A 24,605-nucleotide genomic window follows, 5' to 3' on the forward strand; every position below is an offset into this window, starting at 1 on the left:
AAATAGTATCACGGCTTGTGCGTGATACTATTAATCAGTCTCTTGTGTCTCTTAGCTGTGATGAGCCATAATGCTGAAGTTGTTCGTTTAAAGCCATTTCCCAGCTTTAGTAGTGTAGTAGTAATACAAGCGATCACGAAGAGATGTTGTATGTAAACGGTTGATGCGGATTCACTTCACGTCACCCAAGTGGCTCATATTACCCACAAAAATTATCTTTTGCCACCACATGCTGGCTAACATATGTAATGTCAAAAAAAAGACAAACAGTAGCTCTTAACACATCTGCACTGCTCTCACACTTTAGTTTAGAATGGCAGGAACACAAGCGGAGTGACACACACAGTGAAGCGTCCGAGTGCTGATAGTGTCTGAACATCAGTGCTCATGGAACATCTCTCGTCCAATCAGATTCGATGACCGGAACTAACTGTGGTATATATATATATATGTATATTTTATGTGTATATACATATAAAAACTATTCAAATATATATAACACAAATAAATATATTAGCTATTATTTTTTCGACTTGTTTTGTCTTATATGGTTATTTCAAGAATGTAAATCCACATTACTGTACTATAGTAATTTTCACATCACTGTAATACAGTGAATTTTATTATATATTTCAAATATATGATACAAATAAATATATAAAAAATATATATTTTCTGGCATTACAGTAATAAATTAATTTAGAGATTACAGTAATTTGGGGTTAAATGACCTTTTAAAACATCATGGTCCTAAAATAGGCTTAATTCAAATGTTCAGGTTTGATTTCAGTGATAAACTCACATCATCCAGCAGTTTCTCCAGGTTCTCCTGCAGCTCATAGAAGTAAACAGACGTGTTGAGACCTTCTCCAGATTTGGTCAGACAGTCTCTGGACAGCTCGATGATCTGATGATGAATGAAGCTCAGGATCCCGTCAGCTAACGGCAGGACACTTTCAGGACAAAACGACTGGATGAAATCACACAGCCGGCCCTCCATCTGCGCTGTGGCCTGACAAACAGAAAAACAGAGAGCCTCTTCAGGAGACGTTCTTAAACAGAATGAAACCAGACGGGACATGACAAGTGTTGAGCGTTACAGTAATGTTTCATGTTTGATTCAGTTCAATTGTGAATGCAATCAATGTTACATAAACACCAGCCATGCTAAATCATGCCACACTGCTAATCGTTTTGATGAAGCTCTTATATTACTGTATATTGAAGTTAGCAGCATTTTACTATAGTGAATTACTCCTACAATTACAGCTTTTGTCTCAGATGCTTCTCCTAAAATGTGTATAGGTGAAATAAAAATAGACACAAATGAGACGATTGTTGACATATAGTAAGAGTACAGTGAAGAACAGAGTACAGTGAAGAACAGGTAGACAGATTGATGCAGTGGTGGGGTGTGTGTGTGTGTGTTACCTTGGGGAATCGTTCTCTGTACACATGATTCATCATGACGATTTCATTGTCGTAACAGGAGTGAGAGCGACCCGGACTGCACACATAAGAGATAGAGAGAGTTTGTGTTAACCAAATCCAACCATCTTCTTATAAAAACAACAAAAATGCATGGTATCCCCACATTTACATAACAGTTAAATTTTTTTTGCTACATGCATCAACATAAAATGTATCCATATATAGAGCCATACAGATGCATTATGGGAGCTTGTAACTGGGCCTGTCTATTTGACTGCATTTTCTTCACCGAAGCGTACGCTCTAGATGCGTCCTTAGACTTGAGATGAACCACGGTGCAAATAATACACCCCTAATGAATGTGGTTGATGTGCGTTTACCTGAGGCTGCGTGAGCGTGGTCTTATGTGGGGTGAACAGCGTCCCCCGTCATCATCAGTGATGCTCTCTGTGCTGCCGAAGTGTTTCGACAGGAAGTGAAGCTCATCCATGGTCGGCTGAGACGGCAACTGGTGCAATCTCTCCTGTGAGGAACTGGAAGACTTGAAACAGAGAGAAACGAGCCATATTTTACACTTTTATTGCATTTAAGTTATTCTCGGAAGAAAAATCCCTTTATCCATAAACTGCAAATGTCCACCAGCTAGTTGATTACTTTCCTGGACTACTAATGCAGTGTAGTGTCTATAGTGTGCAGAAATTGAAATACCGTTGAACTGGGTGTGTTGGTTCCATACCCAGAGGACGGAAGAGATGCCAGTGACCAACGACGGCCATCCCTAGATAGACAGATTTAGATCAGATAGATGTTTAGCATGACATCAGCTATACTGCATGTTACTAAATAATGTATTATTGAAGATGTAAAAATGCTAAATGTTTTATGTTAGGGTTAGGGGACAGAAAGTACCATTAGCTCAGTAAAAACTCAATAAAAGTCAATGGACTTACCGTCTCGAGGAAGCAAAAGAGAAATGAGCTGGTGTGCTGGGAGAGAAATTGCGAGGGCTGTCCAGAGGACTACTTCCTGTGTAGACAGGAAGACACTCAAAAGCCTTGTTGTAAAACTCAAAGAACAACCAAAAGTACTCAAAATAATAATAATAATATTTAATAATCAGTTCTGGTTGCATGCTGCTAAAAAAGAAAGATTCATGATATACTTGAGGTGCATCAAGACAAACACATTAGCATAGGATTTCCAAAAGTCTGTTTTGCTATGGTGGTAACCAGCTCAATCAGCTAACCTCAAGCCTAGCCTAGATGGTTGATCAGACTTATTGGCTGGTAATTAATATATTTAACAACCTAAACCAGCTTTGACTAGCTTATTACCATTAACAACCCACTAGAAACCACATAGAACTAGCTACCATGAAAAACTTCAGGAAAATCCAGCTAAAACCAGCTTCAAATACAGTAGTAGCTGGTCTCTAGCTGGTCCACACTGGTCGTTTATGGCCCAAGTTGGTCTAGATGGTTGATCAGCTGTACAGTCAACTGGTGCGGCAGTGGCCAATCTTATTATCATCGGCAGACAACCTTGCTCAAGCTGGTTAGAGCTGTTAAATGACCTTGGTCAAGCTGGTAAGAGCTGGAAAACCCCATTGGTCATGCCGGTTTGGTCAAGCTGGTTAGAGCTCATAAGCCACATTAGTCAAGATTGTTAGAGCTGGTAAACCACATTTTTCAAGCTGGTTTGGTCAAGCTGGTTACAGCTTGTAAACCACATTGGTCGCACTGGTTTGGTCAAGCTGGCTAGAGCTTGTAAACCACATTGGCCAAGCTGGTTTGATCAACCTGGTTTGGTCAAGCTGGTTACAGCTTGTAAACCACATTGGTCAAGCTGATTTGGTCAAGCTGGTTAGATCAGGTAAATCACAGTGGTCAATCTTTTTACTGCTGATAAAGCACCATGGTTAATCTGATTATTGCTGGTAAACCACTTTGGTCAAGCTGGTTTGATCAAGCTGGCTAGAGCTCGTAAACCACTTTGGCCAAACTGGTTTGGTCAAGCTGGCTAGAGCTCGTAAACCACTTTGGCCAAGCTGGTTTGGTCAAGCTGGTTTGGTCAAGCTGGTTAGAGCGTGTAAACCACTTTGGTCAATCTGGTTAACCTGTTAAATGACCTTGATCATGATGTTAGAGCTCATAAACCACATTGGTCACACTGGTTTGATCAAGCTGGTTAGAGATCATAAACCACATTGGCCAAGCTGGTTTGGTCAAGCTGGTTAGAGCTTGTAATCCACATTGGTCAAGCTGACTAGAGCTCGTAAACCACATTGGTCAAGCTGGTTTGGTCAAGCTGGCTAGAGCTCGTAAACCACATTGGTCAAGCTGGTTTAGTCAAACTGGTTAGAGCTTGTAATTCACATTGGTCAAGCTGGCTAGAGCTCGTAAACCACATTGGTCAAGCTGGTTTGGTCAAGCTGGTTAGAGCTTGTAATCCACATTGGTCAAGCTGGTTTGGTCAAGCTGGCTAGAGCTCGTAAACCACATTGGTCAAGCTTGTTTGGTCAAGCTGGCTAGAGTTCGTAAACCACATTGGTCAAGCTGGTTTGGTCAAGCTGGTTAGAGCTTGTAATCCACATTGGTCAAGCTGGCTAGAGCTCGTAAACCACATTGGTCAAGCTGGTTTGGTCAAGCTGGTTAGAGCTTGTAATCCACATTGGTCAAGCTGGCTAGAGCTCGTAAACCACATTGATCAAGCTGGTTTGGTCAAGCTGGCTAGAGCTCGTAAACCACATTGGTCAAGCTGGTTTGGTCAAGCTGGTTAGAGCTTGTAATCCACATTGGTCAAGCTGGCTAGAGCTCGTAAACCACATTGGTCAAGCTGGTTAGAGCTTGTAATCCACATTGGTCAAGCTGGCTAGAGCTTGTAAACCACATTGGTCAAGCTTGTTTGGTCAAGCTGGCTAGAGCTCGTAAACCACATTGGTCAAGCTGGTTTGGTCAAGCTGGTTAGAGCTTGTAATCCACATTGGTCAAGCTGGCTAGAGCTCGTAAACCACATTGGTCAAGCTGGTTTGGTCAAGCTGGCTAGAGCTCGTAAACCACATTGGTCAAGCTGGCTAGAGCTCGTAAACCACATTGGTCAAGCTGGTTTGGTCAAGCTGGTTAGAGCTTGTAATCCACATTGGTCAAGCTGGCTAGAGCTTGTAAACCACATTGGTCAAGCTGGTTTGGTCAAGCTGGCTAGAGCTCGTAAACCACATTGGTCAAGCTGGTTTGATCAAGCTTGTTAGAGATCATAAACCACATTGGTCAAGCTGGTTTGATCAAGCTGGTTAGAGAGCATAAGCCACATTGGTCAAGCTTGTTTGGTCAAGCTGGTTAGAACTCGTAAACCACTTTGGTCAAGCTGGTTTGGTCAAGCTGGTTAACCTGTAAAATTATTTTGATCAAGATGTTAGAGCTCATTAACCACTTTGGTCAAGCTTGTTAGAGCTCGTAAATCACATTGTTCAAGATGGTTTCCTCAATCCGATTATTGCTGGTAAACCACCTTGGTTTAAATAGTTAGACCTCGTAAATTGCTCTACAGTACCTGGTTAGAGTTGGTAAACGACCTTGCACAAACTTGCTGAAGCTGGTAAATCACTGTGGTCAATCTGATTAAACTGGTAAAGCACCAAGGTCAAGCTGGTTTTAGCTGGTAAACCACTTTGAACCAGCTCCACACCACCATGTACTACAAAGCGAACTTGTCCACCTTCAGCTGGTATGACCTGGTTTGTCTAGCAGTGTTAGCTGGTTTATCAATCAGGGTCAGGGGGTGTGTCCACTTACCGATGTGTCCCGGTAATGGGGAATGTGGGCGTGGCAGAGTCGGGGAGGTGGAGGTCAGAATCAGACTCTTCCTGTTACTGCGGCAACTATACACACACACACACACGCGCGCACACACACACACACACAAACACATATTTTAATGCATCACATCACAGCAGAAAAAAGTACCAGAGCTGGTGTGACAATAATAGAGTGTGAAAGGAGAGAATGCACTGCAGGAGTGTGTGTATGTGTGCATTCTGACAGTCATTAATCTTAGACAGTCAACTCAAGAGAAAGAGAGAGACTCAGAACGAGGAAGAAATTATAAAGAGACAGAGAGAGAGAGAGACAGAGAGAGAGAGAGAGAGAGACAGAGAGAGAGAGCTTATGAAGGGTGATTCATTTATAATTCGATTGACCAGTTTTACTGTCAATCGATACTGTTCAGTGTTGAATTAAATAAGTATATTTATAGTCAAAATGTATAGCCTTAACACATTTATAGTACCATGTAAATAATATGAATGTACTACCATGGTATAGGCTATGTTTAAAAACCCTGTTTGAAAAATACATTTTGGTACTTTTTGAATGAATAAGCACATATTATCTGTTCACCATTAGTCATAATTCATTCTGGGACTTTCTTAGAGACAAATATTGTCTCTTAACAACAACAAAGTACATTTCTGACACAGACACACACACACACAAGTAGCCAGAAGGTGAGCTAACAGTCTTGTAGGATGAACTGAAAGTGATGCGAGAATCTGCCCCTACTCTCTTAAAGAAACAGTAACTCTCTTAAAGTGACAGTACCTTTCTTAAAGTGACAGTAAGAGCGACTTCATGTTTAAAGAGGTCAATGATGCCCCTTATCGCAACACCATTTATATGGGACATCAAGTATCATCAAGAAGGATTTTAAGGAGTCTTTAGGAGGACAGAAAAAACACTAATGTATGTAACTGATTCACTTGTGGCTTCAAATAATCTTCAAATAATCATGACTTTGAAACTAATATCACCAGACTGTTGTGATTCAGTCAAACACCATACATATAATATAAACATTGTACCTATTAAATATTACATTAAAATAGGTGCCTTTATTACACTACTTTATCAACAGCTGCAGGTAAACAATGACCTCGCCTCATCTTTACATCTCTTAAAACGACTATTAAAAACTGATTTTCAATTATTTTTACCTTTTAGTGCGACGAAACATACTGCCGTTTACCAAACAACCGAATCATAGACGAAATAACCAGCACACACGAATAAAATCATACGGTGTGTGTGTGTAAAACGGTTAGAGCGTCTGGCTTTGCTCACACAATGGAAAATACAGAGGGAGAGTACAGAGGGAATTCTGGGTTAAATCCCAAAGGCAACGGATGAAACCAAGACAGCATTAAAAGAGGGCAGCAGGTGCGTTACATCTGTTCAAAAGCACTGTTATTGTGTGTATGTGTGTGTGTGTGTGTGTGTGTGTGTGTGTGTGTGTGTGTGTGTGTGTGTGTGTGTGTGTGTGTGTGTGTGTGTGTGTGTGTGTATTAAGTGCACTTATAACACTAAGTGCAATATGTTTTTTCCCAGAGGTAACGGTGTATGACATTACTGAGAATCACGGAAAAACAAAGTGAATGAAGCTTTTAGAGAAATGGAGTGAGTCTGACAAAGACACAAACAGAACGGACCATTAAGGAAGAAGACATGTTATGCTCACTTCACATATTATAGCTCTGTCCAAACCCTAGTGAGCTGCCTAGCTAGACAGTATTTCAAGGCATCTGTTGAAGCCATCAGTCCACGTTATTTTAACTTCATAGTTTAACCCAAATAAAATAAATAATCATTAAAATAGGTGTTGTTTGAAAGCTTAGAAACTCAACTTCACAATGCATGTAGACATTATGACCAAAACTGAACAAGTGCTTTGAAATTTGAAGACAAATCAGAAGTGTTTCGTTTTGTTCATTTATTAAAAATGTTGCACTGGACATATTATTGCAATGAGTAAAAACATCAAACTCATCAAATATCCATGTGTCATATGTTGCTGGAAAGCTCTTACAGAGTAGAATACAACCGGCATATTTGTTTTACTCACAGATAAACATAAAGTGAGTAATAGCTAAGTATATATTTTTGACAATTATGTAGGTGTTTTTTATATGCCGCATTTTGGCTTATAACTTCACAAAACATAAATGGAACAAAACATATCACATCTCATTACTTAGAGGATGTGATTATCTTTCAAACAAGCCCAAACACAAGGCAATCAGATGCAGAGATCATTAGATAATTGACATGAAGCACAATGTGCACACAGCATCCGGCTATCTGGCATCTTGCAGTCTGGCTGAAAACATGTCATCAGAAATGATGTAGTGTCATGGAATGCTAATCCAATCGGATAGCGTTCAGATCATCCATATTTGGGCAGAGAGACATGTGATTGGTGACATATGGCCACCAAGAGATGGCACCATGTAAATGACACAGACTCAATGATGACTCAAATGGCACAGAATCAAACTCATTCTGTGAAATCTCATGACTATAATCATGTCTGGATGCTATACAAACCTTTAGTCATTGGTGTGTTTGCATGTGTAATTAGTTCTTATGTACAATTATTATGTTTTATTTGTTTGGAGAGGATTTTGAACACTTGGAGATGTTTTTGGACACTTGAGCTATAAGTCTTTAATTTTGGGTATGCCACCGAAACTATGCGCCCTCAGAGCTTAAAGGGTTAACACAATCATGTTTAAGAGTGGTATTCCTGGTGAAGAGAAACATCCACCAATTGTGATTTTATGACGTGCTATTGAAAATAGGGCTCGCCAGCTCATTGGCGTTTAGAACAGAGCTGATGAAGTGGACCTCAAACACTAATTATTCACATATTATAGACAGAGCAGATCTTTCTCATCTTGTCAAGCACTATGTTGTGAATCAGATATTCAGATGTGTGTGCTTTGAGTGAACTCACCTGCTGTTCTTACGGGGCAGAGGAAGATCCTTGTGAGCCAAAGACACACAGACAGACAGACAGAGGAAAACAGACATCAGAAATTAGTTTTAAAGATACATTTGTACATGAAACAGATTGTTAGTTCAGTACGAAATTGGCACAGTATTCTGAGAACTGGATAAGAGAGAGAGAGAGAGAGAGAGAGAGAGAGAGAGAGAGAGAGAGAGATTGAATTGAGAGAGAGAGAGAACTGTGTGTGTGTGTGTGATTGAACGCATGCTATTCTCTCATCTGTCTTACTGACAGTCTCTCTCTCTCTCTCTCTCTCTCTCTCTCTCCCCTGCACAACTTCATTCATAATAAACATCAGAACTATACATTGCACACGCATAACCAATAAAATTGCTCTGATGTTCTTGATCACAGTAAGCGACTTTAATGAAAAGAAAACTGAATCATTGTCTGCACCGTCTACTTTCAAAAGTGCATTACAAGTAGTGTTGCTTTTATTGATTTGAACGCATTCCCTTCAGGGAATAGAATTTAAAGAAATCAAGTTTTTAATCAAGATAACGTAGTAACAAAACATGTGGTTTATGCATTGATCAATGCGTTCATGTTTGATGAATGAAAGCATGGTGTTTCCATGGATACAGGGCTGTGTTGAGTGTTTCCATGGATACAGGGCTGTGTTGAGTGTTTCCATGGATACAGGGCTGTGTTGAGTGTTTCCATGGATACAGGGCTGTGTTGAGTGTTTCCATGGATACAGGGCTGTGTTGAGTGTTTTCATGGATACAGGGCTGTGTTGAGTGTTTCCATAGATACATGGCTGTGTTGAGTGTTTCCATGGATACAGGGCTGTGTTGAGTGTTTCCACGGATACAGGGCTGTATTGAGTGTTTCCATGGATACATGGCTGTGTTGAGTGTTTCCACGGATACAGGGCTGTGTTGAGTGTTTCCACGGATACAGGGCTGTATTGAGTTTTTTCATGGATACAGGGCTGTGTTGAGTGTTTCCATAGATACATGGCTGTGTTGAGTGTTTCCATGGATACAGGGCTGTGTTGAGTGTTTCCATGGATACAGGGCTGTGCTGAGTGTTTTCATGGATACAGGGCTGTGTTGAGTGTTTCCATGGATACAGGGCTGTGTTGAGTGTTTCCATAGATACATGGCTGTGTTGAGTGTTTCCATGGATACAGGGCTGTGTTGAGTGTTTCCATGGATACAGGGCTGTGTTGAGTGTTTTCATGGATACAGGGCTGTGTTGAGTGTTTCCATGGATACAGGGCTGTGCTGAGTGTTTTCATGGATACAGGGCTGTGTTGAGTGTTTCCATGGATACAGGGCTGTGTTGAGACGTTTAAACTGGCACGTTTTTCCCTGAACGAATCCTCAGGAGACTGTTCAACATGGCGGCTCAGTTTCTCTCTCCCCCTGTGACCCCACAGGTCAATACACAGTAAATAAGGGCACTACAGCACGCATGTCACAGCACACACAGATTCATACGGCATTCTGCTGATCTTTAAATGTGTTTGTTGCATTTCTTTCTTGGCCCTTTCTCTTTATTTTCTATTGTAAGTGCCATGAAGCAAAACAATAAATCCATCTTCAAGAAAAAAGAAAATTATGATCTAAACTTCATCTTGTGAAGAATTCTTCTCTAAAGATAAAGCAATAGAAAATATCAATAACATTCATATTTGAGTATAATAAAGCTTTGAATGTCAAGTCAAAGACAGTTTTTGGAGTAGCTTGACAATTATTTAACAACTTCTTTTAGCCAAAAATAACAGAAAAACACAGAAAGTATTGTTTATTCTACTCACTATATTGAGTGTAAATAAAATATATTGCATTTAGTTAAATAACAGATTTAATAAACAGAAACGCCCTTTTCTAAAACATAAATGTCAGTGGATACAACGTCACTCAGATGTTAGCAGATATCTTATGCGTCAATGTCATGATGCTCTCAATCCAGATCAATGAAGTTATTAAGAAAATACATTAAAAATGCACTTGACAAAAAACAATGTCTATGAGTGACAATAAATAAATGTCTCATTAAAGGAATATTCCGGGTTCAGCTCAGTCAACGGCATTAATGTTCATTACCACAAAACCTCCTTTTCTTTAAAAAAGAATGACCCAATATATTTTCTTTAAAGATGTCTTGGACACTCATAAAAGATTCAACAAAACCCCATCACAGTTCTTTTAAGAGTTTAGGGAAAAGCAAACTGAGGAAAACTCAAGCTAGCAATGGAGAACATGAGAGTGATTTCAGCACCACGGACAGCTCCACATTCAGCCATTATGATGATCACACTTCACTGCTAATTATATTCCACTGCGCCAAACGGTGCAAATATTCATGAGATACAAATGCTGTTTACTCATTAAAACGACACATTAAACATTTTTTTTTTAAAATGGAGTTAATTTAGCAATGATCTGAAGTATGACTATATCAAAATATCAGACAATGAAAACGCTGCATTAAATTTCCTCATTATAAATTCATGAGGAGTTATCATAATTAAATGAAAGTTACATGAGAAACTGGAGTTTGTCTAAAACAACAGAACGCAGTGTTGCTCGTGGATTGTTTATCTCCTGAAGACGTAACGCTTGCACTGTCTGTTTGCTCCACTGTGACTCACGTGTTTAAATTTAGACTGTAATTGAGACAGTAAAAGCTTCCCAGAAACCCTGCGGAGAAGATGCACGGTTAACTCACGTGGACATATGGAGCTGAAAGTGAACAGACTGTCAAACTCTGAACACAGATCAGTCGAGCACAGCACTTTCAGATGGTGTCATGATCCACACTAATGCTCTCTCTTAGGGTAATATTAAAGCTTAATTACTTTTTCTTCTAGAAGCAATTTGAAAAACAGGAATTTATTTTGGCAAATTTGAGCACAGTTTGAAACACCCTGACTGTGCAAAGTTATATGAAACCTTTCAACTCTTGTCAGGACTATGTTAAGACAGTGAACCATAACCTTTGCGTGCTATATATCCAATGATACATAACTATCCACAAATGTTACAAAGATCTTGTGATGCAGCATAATGTTGTCAACCAAAGTGCAGATTTTTTGGAAGCACAACTAAAAAGAAAAAACTGTATACTAGAGGTCAACCAATAGTGGATTTCACTAGCATCTGGTCAAATTTTGACCAGATGCAGTTTTTTTTATTATTATTCATAAGATATAAAGTTAGAGATACGATGCATGTGCTGACGGGGGGGGGGCATGATTCCATTTAGACACATTTTTCGTTTCATGTCCTTACTTCAATTTAGAACATTGATTAAATAATCAAAATAATACAATTTTCTTTGAAGTGAAGATAAAAATATGGATGAATATCGCCAGTCAGTGATTGTTATTATTTCACCTCTATTGTAGAACCAAGCTGTTCTAACTGTAGAATCAGCACTGGCGACAGTGGAATAAAAAACTATCTGCAACTATCTGCATAGTTTTTTTGCCAATAAAAGATAGTTTCAAAATGCAACTATGAATAAAACTATCTGCAACTATCGAAATAGTTTTTTGCCGATAACCGATAATTCCAAAACGCAACTATCGGCACCGATTAATAACTATCTGCAACTATCGGCATAGGTTTTTTTTGCATATAACCGATAGTTACAAAACACAACTATCTTCACCAATTAGTAACTATATACAACTATATGCATAGTTTTTTTCGATAACCGATAGTTCTAAAACGAAACTATCGGCACCAATTAACAACTATCTGCAGAAACCGACAGTTCCAAAATGCAACTCTCAGCACAGATTGACAACTATCTGCGGATAACCGATAGTTCTATAACGAAACTATCGGCACCGATTAACAACAATCTGCAGATAACCGATAGTTCCAAAACGCAACTATCGGCAATGATTAACAACACTCTGCAGATAACTGATAGTTCCAAAACGCAACTATCAGCACCGATTAACAACAATCTGCGAATAACCGATAGTTCCAAAACGCAACTATCGTCACCAATTAACAACTATCTGCAGAAACCGATAGTTCCAAAACGCAACTATCATCACCAATTAACAACTATCTGCAGAAACCGATAGTTCCAAAATGCAACTATCAGCACAGATTGACAACAATCTGCAGATAACCGATAGTTCTATAACGAAACTATCGGCACCAATTAACAACAATCTGCAGATAACCGATAGTTCCAAAACGCAACTATCGGCAATGATTAACAACAATCTGCAGATAACTGATAGTTCCAAAACGCAACTATCGGCACCGATTAACAACAATCTGCAGATAACTGATAGTTCCAAAACGCAACTATCAGCACCGATTAACAACAATCTGCGAATAACCAATAGTTCCAAAATGCAACTATCGTCACCAATTAACAACTATCTGCAGAAACCGATAGTTCCAAAATGAAACTATCATCACCAATTAACAACTATCTGCAGAAACCGATAGTTCCAAAACGCAACTATCAGCACAGATTGACAACTATCTGCGGATAACCGATAGTTCCAAAACACAACAATCGGCAATGATTAACAACAATCTGCAGATAACTGATAGTTCCAAAACGCAACTATCGGCACCGATTAACAACAATCTGCAGATAACTGATAGTTCCAAAACGCAACTATCGTCACCAATTAACAACTATCTGCAGAAACCGATAGTTCCAAAACGCAACTATCAGCACAGATTGACAACAATCTGCGAATAACCGATAGTTCCAAAACGCAACTATCATCACCAATTAACAACTATCTGCAGAAACCGATAGTTCTATAACGAAACTATCAGCACCGATTAACAACAATCTGCAGATAACCGATAGTTCCAAAACACAACAATCGGCAATGATTAACAACAATCTGCAGATAACTGATAGTTCCAAAACGCAACTATCAGCACCGATTAACAACAATCTGCAGATAACTGATAGTTCCAAAACGCAACTATCGGCACCGATTAACAACAATCTGTATCGTTTTTTGCTGATAACAAATAGTTCCAAAATGCAACTATCGGCATCAAGTACTCAGTAATACCGATATATCGGTCTAACTCTAATACAAACAAGGATACAAAGACCATAACAGAACTAACAACTTGACTTGCCAGAATGATCAAGTTAACTTTCATCACCCCACAAATACTTATGCTAATCAACAAACAGGAAGTGGAAAGAGTGACAGGAGAAATTAATTCAAAATAAATTAAAATAAAAAATAAAAATCTTTAAAATAAAAAGACCAAAAAAAAAGAAGAAGCCATTTTTAATGGAGCAAAACTGGCAACAGGAACTACACCAATAACACATAACCGGATTCCTCCACCTAAAAAAGTAGTTCAAATAATTGAGTCAAATAATACGCATATAACTGTTTGTTTTTGTCTGCAGCAACAGATAAAATTGTATTTAATCTGGAATATTCACGGACAGAATCCAAACCATGGTAGGCCACACATGGACTAACATTCTTTCATTTGAAAATGCATCAATTTTTACTGTTTACGCTTCTCATCCACACAAAAGTGCTGTTTCCTTCACCGAAAATGGAGCAAAATGATGACTTCAGGAAACTGAAAATGGATGTTTTGGATTAGTGTGTAGTCTGTGGATGTGTTCTGTAAAGTATCAGTCATATATTTAAGTGATCAAACTACATTAACTTATATTAAAGGAAGAACCTGAGCCATATAATTGAGGGTGGACTCCAGTACGCAACTACCGTGAAACCATCCAGAAAACACTTGAAACATCTAAGCAACCTTATAGCAACACGGTGGCAACCACCCATATTTTATTTCTCTTTTATATCGGTTATATAAAGACAGTGGCATAAAACGTCTGATAACATCAGCTGTAATTCCAGACGAGCCAACTGATAAATTAAGGATAAAGGAAACAGTTTTAATGAAATGGCACAAGCTTGGCCTCATGCCCGCTGTTTGGTGCAAATGCGTCATTTACTCTGCCAACCCCATAATCTGAGTGTCATGAACCTAAGAGCGTTTACGTGCCAAGAAAACACACGCAGTGAGTTATCGCATTTTCCTCCAAATATTTTACAAATAGTCTCTGCATCAGGACTGAACGCGCATCAGAGCTTTTTGGTAATGAAAGACTTCCGGGAATCTGTTTGAGTATAATGACTTCTAAGGATCAATATTTGCTTATACCCTCAGTATACCCACTTGTTTTGCTGCTTCAGAAGTCCATAATCGACTGTCTTTAGTTCCCCTTTAACTGTACAGGATGCTGTTTTTTTGGAAATGGAGATTCTTTGTAGTAATTGGTGCATTATCACTTGAATTCTGCCATTCCCCGCCCCTGACAACCGTTGCCACCGCCGTCATCGACTGAGGGAATTTAAGACTGGGAGAGGAGAGAGAGAGAGTCACCCTCACCAAGGGCATAGCCAGGAAATTACTTTTGAGTGGCCCTCAATAAAAATGGGTGTGCCAAGTTTTCACCCTCATTTCTATTTAATTTTTTGACCAAAATGTCCTAAACAACAGAGCAGTGGCGCATTCAAACAGTTCTCACACTTTCAGACAGTAGAATGTTTCTAAAAACATTTTTATAAATATATATTTGAAGTCAAAGAATAATCTCAAATATTCTGGGTCTAATTTGGGAAGGCCCAGACCCACCACGGCCCACACTTGGACACACCACTGACCCTCACGCTGAAGCAGGATCAGATCAAATTAATGAACAAAATATGCCAAACGTCCCGTAATTAAGTCCATACGCAGTACCGTTTGTCAAGCCTTTTCTCTCCCTTTCTCCCGTCTTCTGGGTCGTTGTATTAAAGTGTTTTACATTTTAAGTTTAGTAGGGGACGTTCACACTGAACGTGTTTTTGTGCCAGTCTGCGCTGTTTTTCAATGTAAAGCAGCATCTCGCACAGGAACGCCAGTAAATATAGTTCATAATTCAGTCATTTAAGTCCACATTTCAAGTGTGTGTGGGGGCCGGGCCGAATGACATCTGAATGTTTTAGTAATTTAGCTTGACCAGTATGACTAATATAATAATGAATACGTCCCTGTAATGATGAAACATGAAGAAACTTGTAAAAGTACGTTTTATTTTTTCATAACTTTCAAAGTCAGAATGTCTTATTATATCTGATAACAGAGGAGCACATGGACATTAGGGGGTATTTAAACTTGGTCACTTCATGCATTTTTAATCAGATCATTTAATGACCAACTGTAAACACCCTCCAGATGCTCTGGATTGTAAGTTGTCAGTGTTTTTTAGATGTTGTGTTTGTGTTTGCTAATGTGGGTTATAACGACCTTCAGTTGTTTGTTTCTGTCCCTCAGGTTCCTTGGATCCCCCTCTCCGTCTGAGACGCACACACACACAGTTATTCAGTTAAAACTCCCTGTACTGTTTCAGCCATATGGTGCAACTCCCAGTCACTGAGGTCAAAGGTCAGCCTCATCATGAAGCAGGGTGCCGCATGCATATTAGTATCTGTTGTCTCTGTGTGTGAATGTACGAGGGACTTTTCTGAAAGCTGACTTGCTGTCTACTCGAGGTCGAATGATCGTGGATTGTGCCGATACGATACCTAAGGTGGTGGGATAGGCCAATAACCGATTAATCGGCTGATTGTTTTTAAGCTTTTTACATTTCCTTATTCCTCTTGACTTACTGTGATGAGCACAGACATACTGTAGATGCTACAAGAGTCCAAAATAAATTAGATGAAATTTATTAATCAACCAAAATGCCAATAATAACCCAAAGAATGAAGATTTGGCAAATAATGCGGGACTTTTAAGTATAAACAAGCCCGAAACACACCAGGGATTGAGAACCAATAGTTCAAAAAGCAACTATCGGCACCAATTAATCGGTAAAACCGATATATCGGTCTATCTCTAGTGTCTACAGAGGCAGCTCTGTACTGTCCCATATTTTTTGCACACGTTTGCACGTGCACTTTATATAGGTATGTTATTCAGTCTGTGTAGTCTCATGTGGTTCTGTGTTTGTCCTATGTTGTTTTATGTAGCACATGGTCCTGGAGGAACGTTGTGTACTGTATTAACTGTATATGGTTGAACGACAATAAAAACCTCTTGACTTGACTTGAGCTGCCTTCTAAGACCATACATAGGCAGCAACTTTGCATGCCGCACAAATTGTTATTAAGATTGTTTTTATATATTTTTTTATTTTGTTTGTGCGTGTTAACATGATTTTACTAACCTTTTCAGCGTTAAAGTTATAACTTGTGTTAACTTCGTTGACATGAATACATAACGCCGTAAATCCTGTGATTTTAACAAGTTTAAAGCTTTAATAATACAAATAATGAGCTTACAATTTTAACAGAATAATGACTGTAAGCTCTAAATTTTATTATAAGTAGGGATGAACGATTTGAAACTTTTTGTCGATAACGATTTTGACAGAAAACTATAGCCCGAAACCAACATTTTGCCACTTACCTTATTTTTTGTGTTAAATTTAAAAATTTAAATTTTTATGTTTATAACCGGATATGCCGATTGTTTATATTTGGCGAATAATCGGCATATACGTATCGGCAGCTGATACATTGGAGCATCCCTAATTATACGCTTCACATTTCTGCCTTTAAAACTTGCAGACATTGGCCCCATTCACATGTAAGTACCTTAAATTAAAAAAAAAAAACATTTTCTTGATGATATTAAATGGAGTACTACATTTTTCCATTAAAAAAAGTAGATTTTGCATTACTATAATGACAATTTGGGTAGAAATGTGCTTAATTGTCATTAAAGCTCTTCTTGAGAGTGTGTCTGTATGGATCTCTATTAATGTGTTGAAATTTAAAGCGTTTGAATTATTGATCTCTTGCAGGTCACATGGCTATACTTTGATATACCATGATATTTTATTCATAACATTGCACTTAAATGGTACTTCAAAGAATGCATATAATTAACATGGCAAATGAAAAATACTACAACATGTTAATACCATGCTATTGCATTTCATCCAACATATCAATACCATGTCATTATCATTATCATACGTGCACAAATATCTGGCATTACTATGATGCATGTTTAAAAAGCATGTTATTAGCAACCACAGTACTTTAGTGTTAGTGTAATATTAAATGCATTGTGATCTGACCTGCAGCCGTCTGCGTCTGATTATTCCCGAATCATCCATGATGTGACGCTTCCGATGCTGCCGTCCGCTCGATGTGACCGGATTACCGGAGGAGACGAGACGGTCGCGTGTCAACATCCATCATAACGCAGTTCATGAGAATGAATGAGCGATTTAAACACTCTCATCCCGCAACAGTCCGAAGGCACAAATGCACAATCATGACGTCATAAAGGAACGTACGCATCTCTCTCTATTGAACTACAGAGTGTTTATCACTCCTGTCATCCTCGCTGGACCACAGTGATGTTTAACTCTCTCCTCCTTCACACACGGGCTGTGCTTCAAACCCTACTGAGTCATCTACCAAGACAGCACGTTTGGTCATCCGCGTTCCCCGCGCGTCATAGGCGTGTGCGCAATATTTTTGGGCATCGTATGCATATTCCTGATCAGCAGTGATTTTTAGGTTTTGTTTTTTTTGCTATCATATGTGCATCTGCAGTATTTTTGGAGTTCTTGTGCATTCCAGATCAGTAGACAAATGCTGTCTAGGTAGTCAGCTCACTATAGTGTTTAGACACAGCACATGATGTCACTGGTCTCCTGTGATGGTTCAGTGAACATCTGTTTTCTGTTCATATGTCTCCTGTCACACATGCCAGTGGGGTTTAATCCAGCTGTGTCTTAAAGAGGACATCAGAGGACTCGAAGTGTGCTGCCCATATGAGACAAGAATAGAAGCCTTGGATGTCTATTTTATATAATAGAATAGAACAGAATCCCCAGAAGTATATTCAATAGAATAGAATAGAATAGAATAGAATAGAAGCCTCAGATGTCTATTTCTTTGTATTGAACAGAATAAAATAAAAGCCCTGTATATATATTTTATAGAACAAAACAGAATAGAAGCTTATAATGTCTATTTTAATAGAACAGACCTCCAGATGTCTATTTTATAGAATATATAAGCTAGTATTCCCAGATATTCCCAGTATTCCATGCTTTAGAATAGAACTATAGCCTCAAAATTCTATTAAATAGAACAGAACATAATAAAATAGAAGCTTTGGATGTCAATTCTATAGAATAAAATAGAATAGAATCCACAGATGTCTATTCTATAGACTATTCTATATTTTTAGAATAGAATAAATAGAATTCCAAGATGTATGTTTTATAGAATTAACTAAAATATGTCTATTTTTAGATTAAAATACAGTATAATAATAGTGACACCTCAGATATCTATCCTATAGAATATAATTAAATATAGAATAGAACAGAATAAAATAAAATCCATATATATTTTATAGAATAAAACAGAATAGAAGCTTACAACTTCTATTGTATAGAATATTATAAGATGGTATTCCCAGATTCCATGCTTTAGAATAGAACTGAAGCCTCAAAATTCTATCAAATAGAATAGAACAGAATAAAATAGAAGCTTTGGATGTCTATTATATAGAATAGGACAGAATCACCAGATGTCTATTCTTTAGAATAGAAAAGAATAGAAGCCCAGATGTCTTTTTTAATATTGAAAAGAATAAAATAAATGCCCAAGATGTCTATTTTATAGAATTAAATAAAATAGTATTCCCAGATGTCTATTCTTTAGAATAGAATAGAATACAGTATGATAGTAGCAAAGCCTCAGATGTCAATAATATAGAACAGAATAAAATAAAAGCTCTGGATGTTCGCCCCTCAGCTGTCACAGAAACACAAATAGAAATACATATGAACATAATTCATGTTTTAACCTCCTGAGACTCCACATCCATGTGCGTGGACGTTACGTTTTGGTTTCGCTATAGGTTACGCATAATTTAATTTCATTTAAACCAACTGATCTCAGTTCAGGAGACTCTGTGCTGTCAGTAAAGGGTTAAACTTTTGAAACACAGAGTCATGTGACAAAACAATATGGTGCTGATCTAAGCAACGTTTATCTAAAAAATACATCGGGTAAGAAACCTAATTAAGTTTTTACACTGAAACCCGTTTGAGTCAAAAGATCAGAGTCTCTAGTTTCATCCGATATCACATTTAAAAAATGTAGTGATATATCGCGAAACGGCACACTGTTAAACACAACGACCACATCCGTGGACTATAAGCTCATTTTCCTTAAAATATAATATATTCACATTGCACATTGAGAATAAATTGCTTCACCAAAAGCTGAATCATTTTGTTTTATATGGAGTTATGATGAAAATAAGCTGCATTTCAAACTGTTCTGAGACCAGTGCAACAGACAGCACACTGCAGGTTAAGTCATGCACTAAATAGGGAGCAAGGGAGCATCATATAGCTCTCCTATAACTGTTCTGAGACCAGTGCAGACAGACAGCACACTGGAGGTTAAGTCATGCACTAAATAGGGAGCAAGGGAGCATCCTATAGCTCTCTATAACTGTTCTGAGACCAGTGCAGACAGACAGCACACTGGAGGTTACCCCTTACAAGGGGTAACGCCCCCACTTAAAACCCCACCGGGATGTTTGTATGTCCATCCAGATGTTATCCGTTGGTGTCGTTCCTCCAAAGTAGCCTGTCACCCTGGAGTTGGGCGCACCCTGGCTCTGGACAGACAGAGGTTTTGGTGGTCATGCATGACACGTGATGTTCTTCAGTTCATGGTTGCCTGTTCGGTCTGTGCTTGTTCTAAGACTTCCAGTTTTCCCCCAGCGGGACTTCTTCAGCCACTGTCGGTGCCTTCGAGACCCTGGTCCCATATTGCCCTCCATTTTGTTACTGCCCTCCCTCCCAGGGGTTTATAGTCATTTTGACCATTGTGGACCGGTTCTCGAAGGCAGCACATTTCATTCCTCTACCTAAATTATCTTCTGTTTGAGAGACAGCGAATGCTGACGTTGACCACGTCTTTCTAATTCATGGCCTCCCGACAGACGTGGTCTCCGACAGGGGTGCCCAATTTGTTTCCAAATTTTGGAAGGAATTTTGTAGATTACTGGAGGCTACTGTCAGTCTTTAACTTCCCACAATCCCTCTTCTTGGAGTCATAACTTGCGTGGGTTGAGTATGCACACAGCTCTTTGCCAGTTTCATCCATGGGCCTATCTCCATTTCAGACTAGTTTAGGTTACCAGCCACCTATATTTCTAGCACTGGAACCTGAAGTCTCGGTCCCCTCTGCCCATGCGTTTATCCAGAGGTGCTGACGCACCTGGAAGAAAGCCAGACAGACTCTAATCCAGGTGTGATTCTGCACTAAGGCCAAAGCCGATCACCACCAGTCAAAGCCTCCCGTCTAATTTGTAGGTCAAAAGGTGTGGCTTTCTTCTAAGGATATTCATTTGTGTTCCATCTCCAATAAACTTGCTCCCAAATTGATTGGCCCATTTCCTGTTACCTAAATTTGCCTCCAGCGTACACCCCACTTTCCACATCTATAAAATTAAGCCCATGTTTTACTCTCTGATAAATCCGCTCATTCCTGTTCCTCCACCGCCGTGAACCGGCTTATTCGGTCAAGCGTATTCTGGATTCTATCGGAGGGGGCGCAGGTTCCAGCACTTGGTGGACTCGGAAGGTTACAGTCCGGAGGAGAGATGTTGGGACCCTGCACGGGACGTACTTGATCATTCCCTAACTGACAGTTTCCACCAATGCCAGGTCACCGGCCGTGATCGGGGGGTGCACGTAGGGAGGGGGTAATGTCATGGGATTATTCAGCCCCGGTTTGTTTTGTGTGTCTTCCCTTGTGTTGTTGCGGGTGTGGCGTTAATTACTCAACAAATTTTGCTCAACAACGCTTATTACCAGCCGCTGCCTGATTAAGGCGACACCAGCACGCTATCTCCTTTCCCCTTTATAAGCAGCCCTTTGTGTGAGTTGTGTTTGTCAGATTGTTCTCGTGTGTTGCGCTTTGTCTCTCTCATGCTCACGCTCCAGTCATACATCTCTCTCAGTAACCTCTGCATTTGGTCATCTTTGCTTTCATCATCCCACCTGGCTGCAGTCATTGCCTGCCAAGCTTCGTCATCATCTTCATCATTTATTCCAGTGTGTGTATTCACTAATAGTCTGTCTTTGCTTTGCAGTTTTCCATTCTAAACGTGTAGATGTGATTTGTATTTTACAGGTGATGTTGTGTCATGTGGATGTTTGAAATCCCCTTGTGACGTCAGTGTTGACATCTTGAGATTTGGTGAAGATTCAGAGCAGCACAGACAGAGAGGAGACACACAATCCTTTAAAACTTCCGCCCAATCGACAGAGAAACACACACACACAAGCTGTTAGTTCATGACTCAGACCAGAAATACACCCGCCAGACGGCCAGTGTTACGTATTCACACACAAATGATGGATTACGAAGATCTGATGGCAGAATGAATCACTGATTCCTCGTGAGTTTATACATAACAGAGGTGAGCGACGGCGTTGTCTTATTTAGGTCAAAAATCAAATGCTTCATTAATAATTGCTAACCTAATATTCAGAGTTGCGCTTCTGTCAAGCATTAGTATACTCAAAAGTACAATTTCAGCTTTGACCCCGTTGCTGCTAACCTTTCGGAGCTTCGGCTAACGATTACCGGAGACTTCAGATGACGTAACATTGCATTGGCACTAGAACCAGCGCTAAAACAAAACAAGACTTTCTCTGCAGCGAGGTCAAAGAGGCGCTTGATGCTAACGGTTAGCATTTAGCATTGATGCCCGACTCAATTCATGTGGAAGCTGGTTTAGATTCTAGCATAGAAGTTATATGGACTACTGAACTGAGTCGTAATAATAGTACAAGATGGCAAAATCATAAGAAATGGTGAACCATCCGTTTTTCAGTGCTCATTACTGTCCTGCTGTCTACACTGAGCGCATAACACTCTCTCAGCATGAACGGCATCTTTCTCTTTAAAGGGGGTCACCGAGTTCATGAAGAGCATCAGACTGCAGACACTAGTCTTACTCTTCTGAGAATCTGTCATGACTGTGAAACAGATGAGCCCAAATCATTTATTACGCTGCTCTTCCTCTTTGTACTGCTTACCTCGTTGACTGTGTTCCTATGGGAACTGGACCTTGTAATGGCATTGGCTGAAATTATGGCTGTATCTGTACGTTCACACTATGGCTCAGCTGTCAGGTTGTTTTATGCCCAGAGGGCACTGCCATATACGTCATAATGCGGTATAAAGGGACTGCTACTGTTTACAAGCCTCGTAGGGCTTCTGTCATTGTGCAGTTGTGCTCTCTACAGGTCATAGAAGATACGACACTGACACACTAAAGAGAAAGTATGATTTTAGTTCAAACCATTTGGAATAATTCAATTGAATAAAAACACTTTTAATGTTAAAATCATTTGGAAAAATCTCTTCTGACCAGTTTTATGCTGTCAACCACATATCAAATGAAATAAAACCTTAAAATGACTTCAGATAAGCAAATGCTACTGGAATAATAACGGAAAAATCTTTGCGACACAAAATGACAATGCATATTTTCTGAAACAGTGTAATAAAGACAATAAAATATATATGGTTTATTTCTCTTATATAAACAGATGCACAGGTAGCTGTAATAACCTGCCGGGCATTATGGCCTGCCGCACCTCCAACAGTGCCTTCAGCCAGGAGACATCTATCTTCAATGTTTCGCCCCATTAATCCCGGAACATCTCATGGTGGTGGGGCAGAGGTCAGGGACGTCTCTCTGCCACCCCCCGCAGCTGGACACCAGATCCCCTCCAACATCTCTCATCATAGTCTTCCCATCCACACATTATTCATTCATAAATTACTGAGTGTGTGTGTGTGTGTATGTATGTGTGTGTGTGTGTGTGTGTGTGTGTGTGTGTGTGTGTGTGTGTGTGTGTGTGTGTGTGTGTGTGTGTGTGAGTGAGTGAGTGAGTGAGTGTGTGTGTGAGTGTGAGAGTGTTTGTGTGTGTGTGTGTGAGTGTATGTGTGTGTGTGAGAGTTAGTGTATGTGTGTGTGTGTGTTTGTGAGTGTATGTGTGTGTGTGTGTGAGTGAGTGTGTGTAGGTGTGAGAGTGTGTGTGTGAGTGTGTGTGTGTGTGTGTGTGTGTGCATGTGTGTGAGTGTGTTTGTGTATGTGAGTGAGTGTGTGTGTAGGTGTGAGAGTGTGTGTGAGTGTGAGAGTGTGGGCTTGTTTATGTGGTTTATGAGAACATTTTTTAGGTTACAAATTAGTAATTACAAGGGTATTATGCTATAAATGTGGTTTATGAGGACATTTCTATTGTCCCCATAATTCAAATCGCTTAAAAATCATACTAAACAATGTTTTATTGAAAATGTAAAAATGCAGAAAGTTTTTTGTGAGGGTTAGGGTTAGGGTTAGGGTATAGAATCTATAGTTTGTACAGAATAAAAATCATTATGTCTATGGAGAGTCCTCATAAGGATAGCTGCACCAACATGTGTGTGTGTGTGTGTGTGTGTGTGTGTGAGTGAGTGTATGTGTGTGCGTGTGTGTGTGAGGGTATGTGTGTGTGAGTGAGTGAGTGAGTTAGTGTATGTGTGTGTGTGTGTGATTGTGTGTGTGTGTGTGTGAGTGAGTGTATGTGTGCATGTGTGTGCGTGCGTGTGTGTGTGTGTGTGTATGAGAGAGGGAGAGAGAGAGAGAGAGAGAGAGAGGATCTTAGACTCTGCCCTGACCTTGGCATGTGTGTTGTCCGTCTGGTCAGAGAGTAAAGCTGCTTGACATTCAGAATGATCCAATGGCCAAATGAATGAATGAGTAACTACAGGGTGAAACACAGTAAACACAGTTCAGATTTACTGCTCAGACAAGGGCTCATGGATTATTAAATGTTACCTTTACAATGGATTTTTAAGAGGAGTGCTAGGACATTATTATCTGGTTGCTACGGCGTTTTGAGTTGTTAGGGGCAAGGGTGCACTGGGTGGTCTGAATGATATTCTGGTCTCTAGATATGCTTTGTTCAGTATCAATGATGCTGGACTTACAAACACTATTAAATATCTTTAACAGTATCATATACTGACTGTGGTAATTCATGAGCTCATCTGTTCTCTGTGATAAACAGATACAGTAACAGGTGCTGTTGAGTTTTACAGGTGTTCAGACTGTTTTCAATCAGCTGAACAAATTCTTAAACTCAAATGACTACTTGGACAATTTTGAGTCTGGGTTCCAACCACATCACTGTACTGGCACTGCCATCTAGAGCCCATGAGCCTGGCATTGCTAGTGCCATACTATTCAGAAAAG

At 39.5% G+C, this 24,605-nt stretch overlaps 1 protein-coding gene across 1 annotated transcript in view; it reads right to left on the reverse strand.

The window, feature by feature from the left end:
- Positions 1–17,541, reverse strand: part of LOC127652411 (microtubule-associated serine/threonine-protein kinase 1-like) — a 38,230-nt gene extending 20,689 nt beyond the window's left edge. Inside the window, exons 1-8 of the mRNA XM_052138534.1 lie at positions 17,389–17,541; positions 8,215–8,243; positions 5,223–5,308; positions 2,382–2,457; positions 2,140–2,209; positions 1,812–1,972; positions 1,432–1,507; positions 803–1,012 (exon numbers count right to left, since the gene is read on the reverse strand). Coding sequence (XP_051994494.1) covers positions 803–1,012; positions 1,432–1,507; positions 1,812–1,972; positions 2,140–2,209; positions 2,382–2,457; positions 5,223–5,308; positions 8,215–8,243; positions 17,389–17,505 — 825 coding nt within the window. The 5' untranslated portion in view covers positions 17,506–17,541. The remainder of the gene's footprint in view (positions 1–802; positions 1,013–1,431; positions 1,508–1,811; positions 1,973–2,139; positions 2,210–2,381; positions 2,458–5,222; positions 5,309–8,214; positions 8,244–17,388) is intronic.
- Between the last annotated feature and the right edge of the window lie 7,064 nt (positions 17,542–24,605).

This window comes from Xyrauchen texanus, chromosome 12, assembly GCF_025860055.1.
Source record: "Xyrauchen texanus isolate HMW12.3.18 chromosome 12, RBS_HiC_50CHRs, whole genome shotgun sequence".
Classification (NCBI taxonomy): domain Eukaryota; kingdom Metazoa; phylum Chordata; class Actinopteri; order Cypriniformes; family Catostomidae; genus Xyrauchen; species Xyrauchen texanus.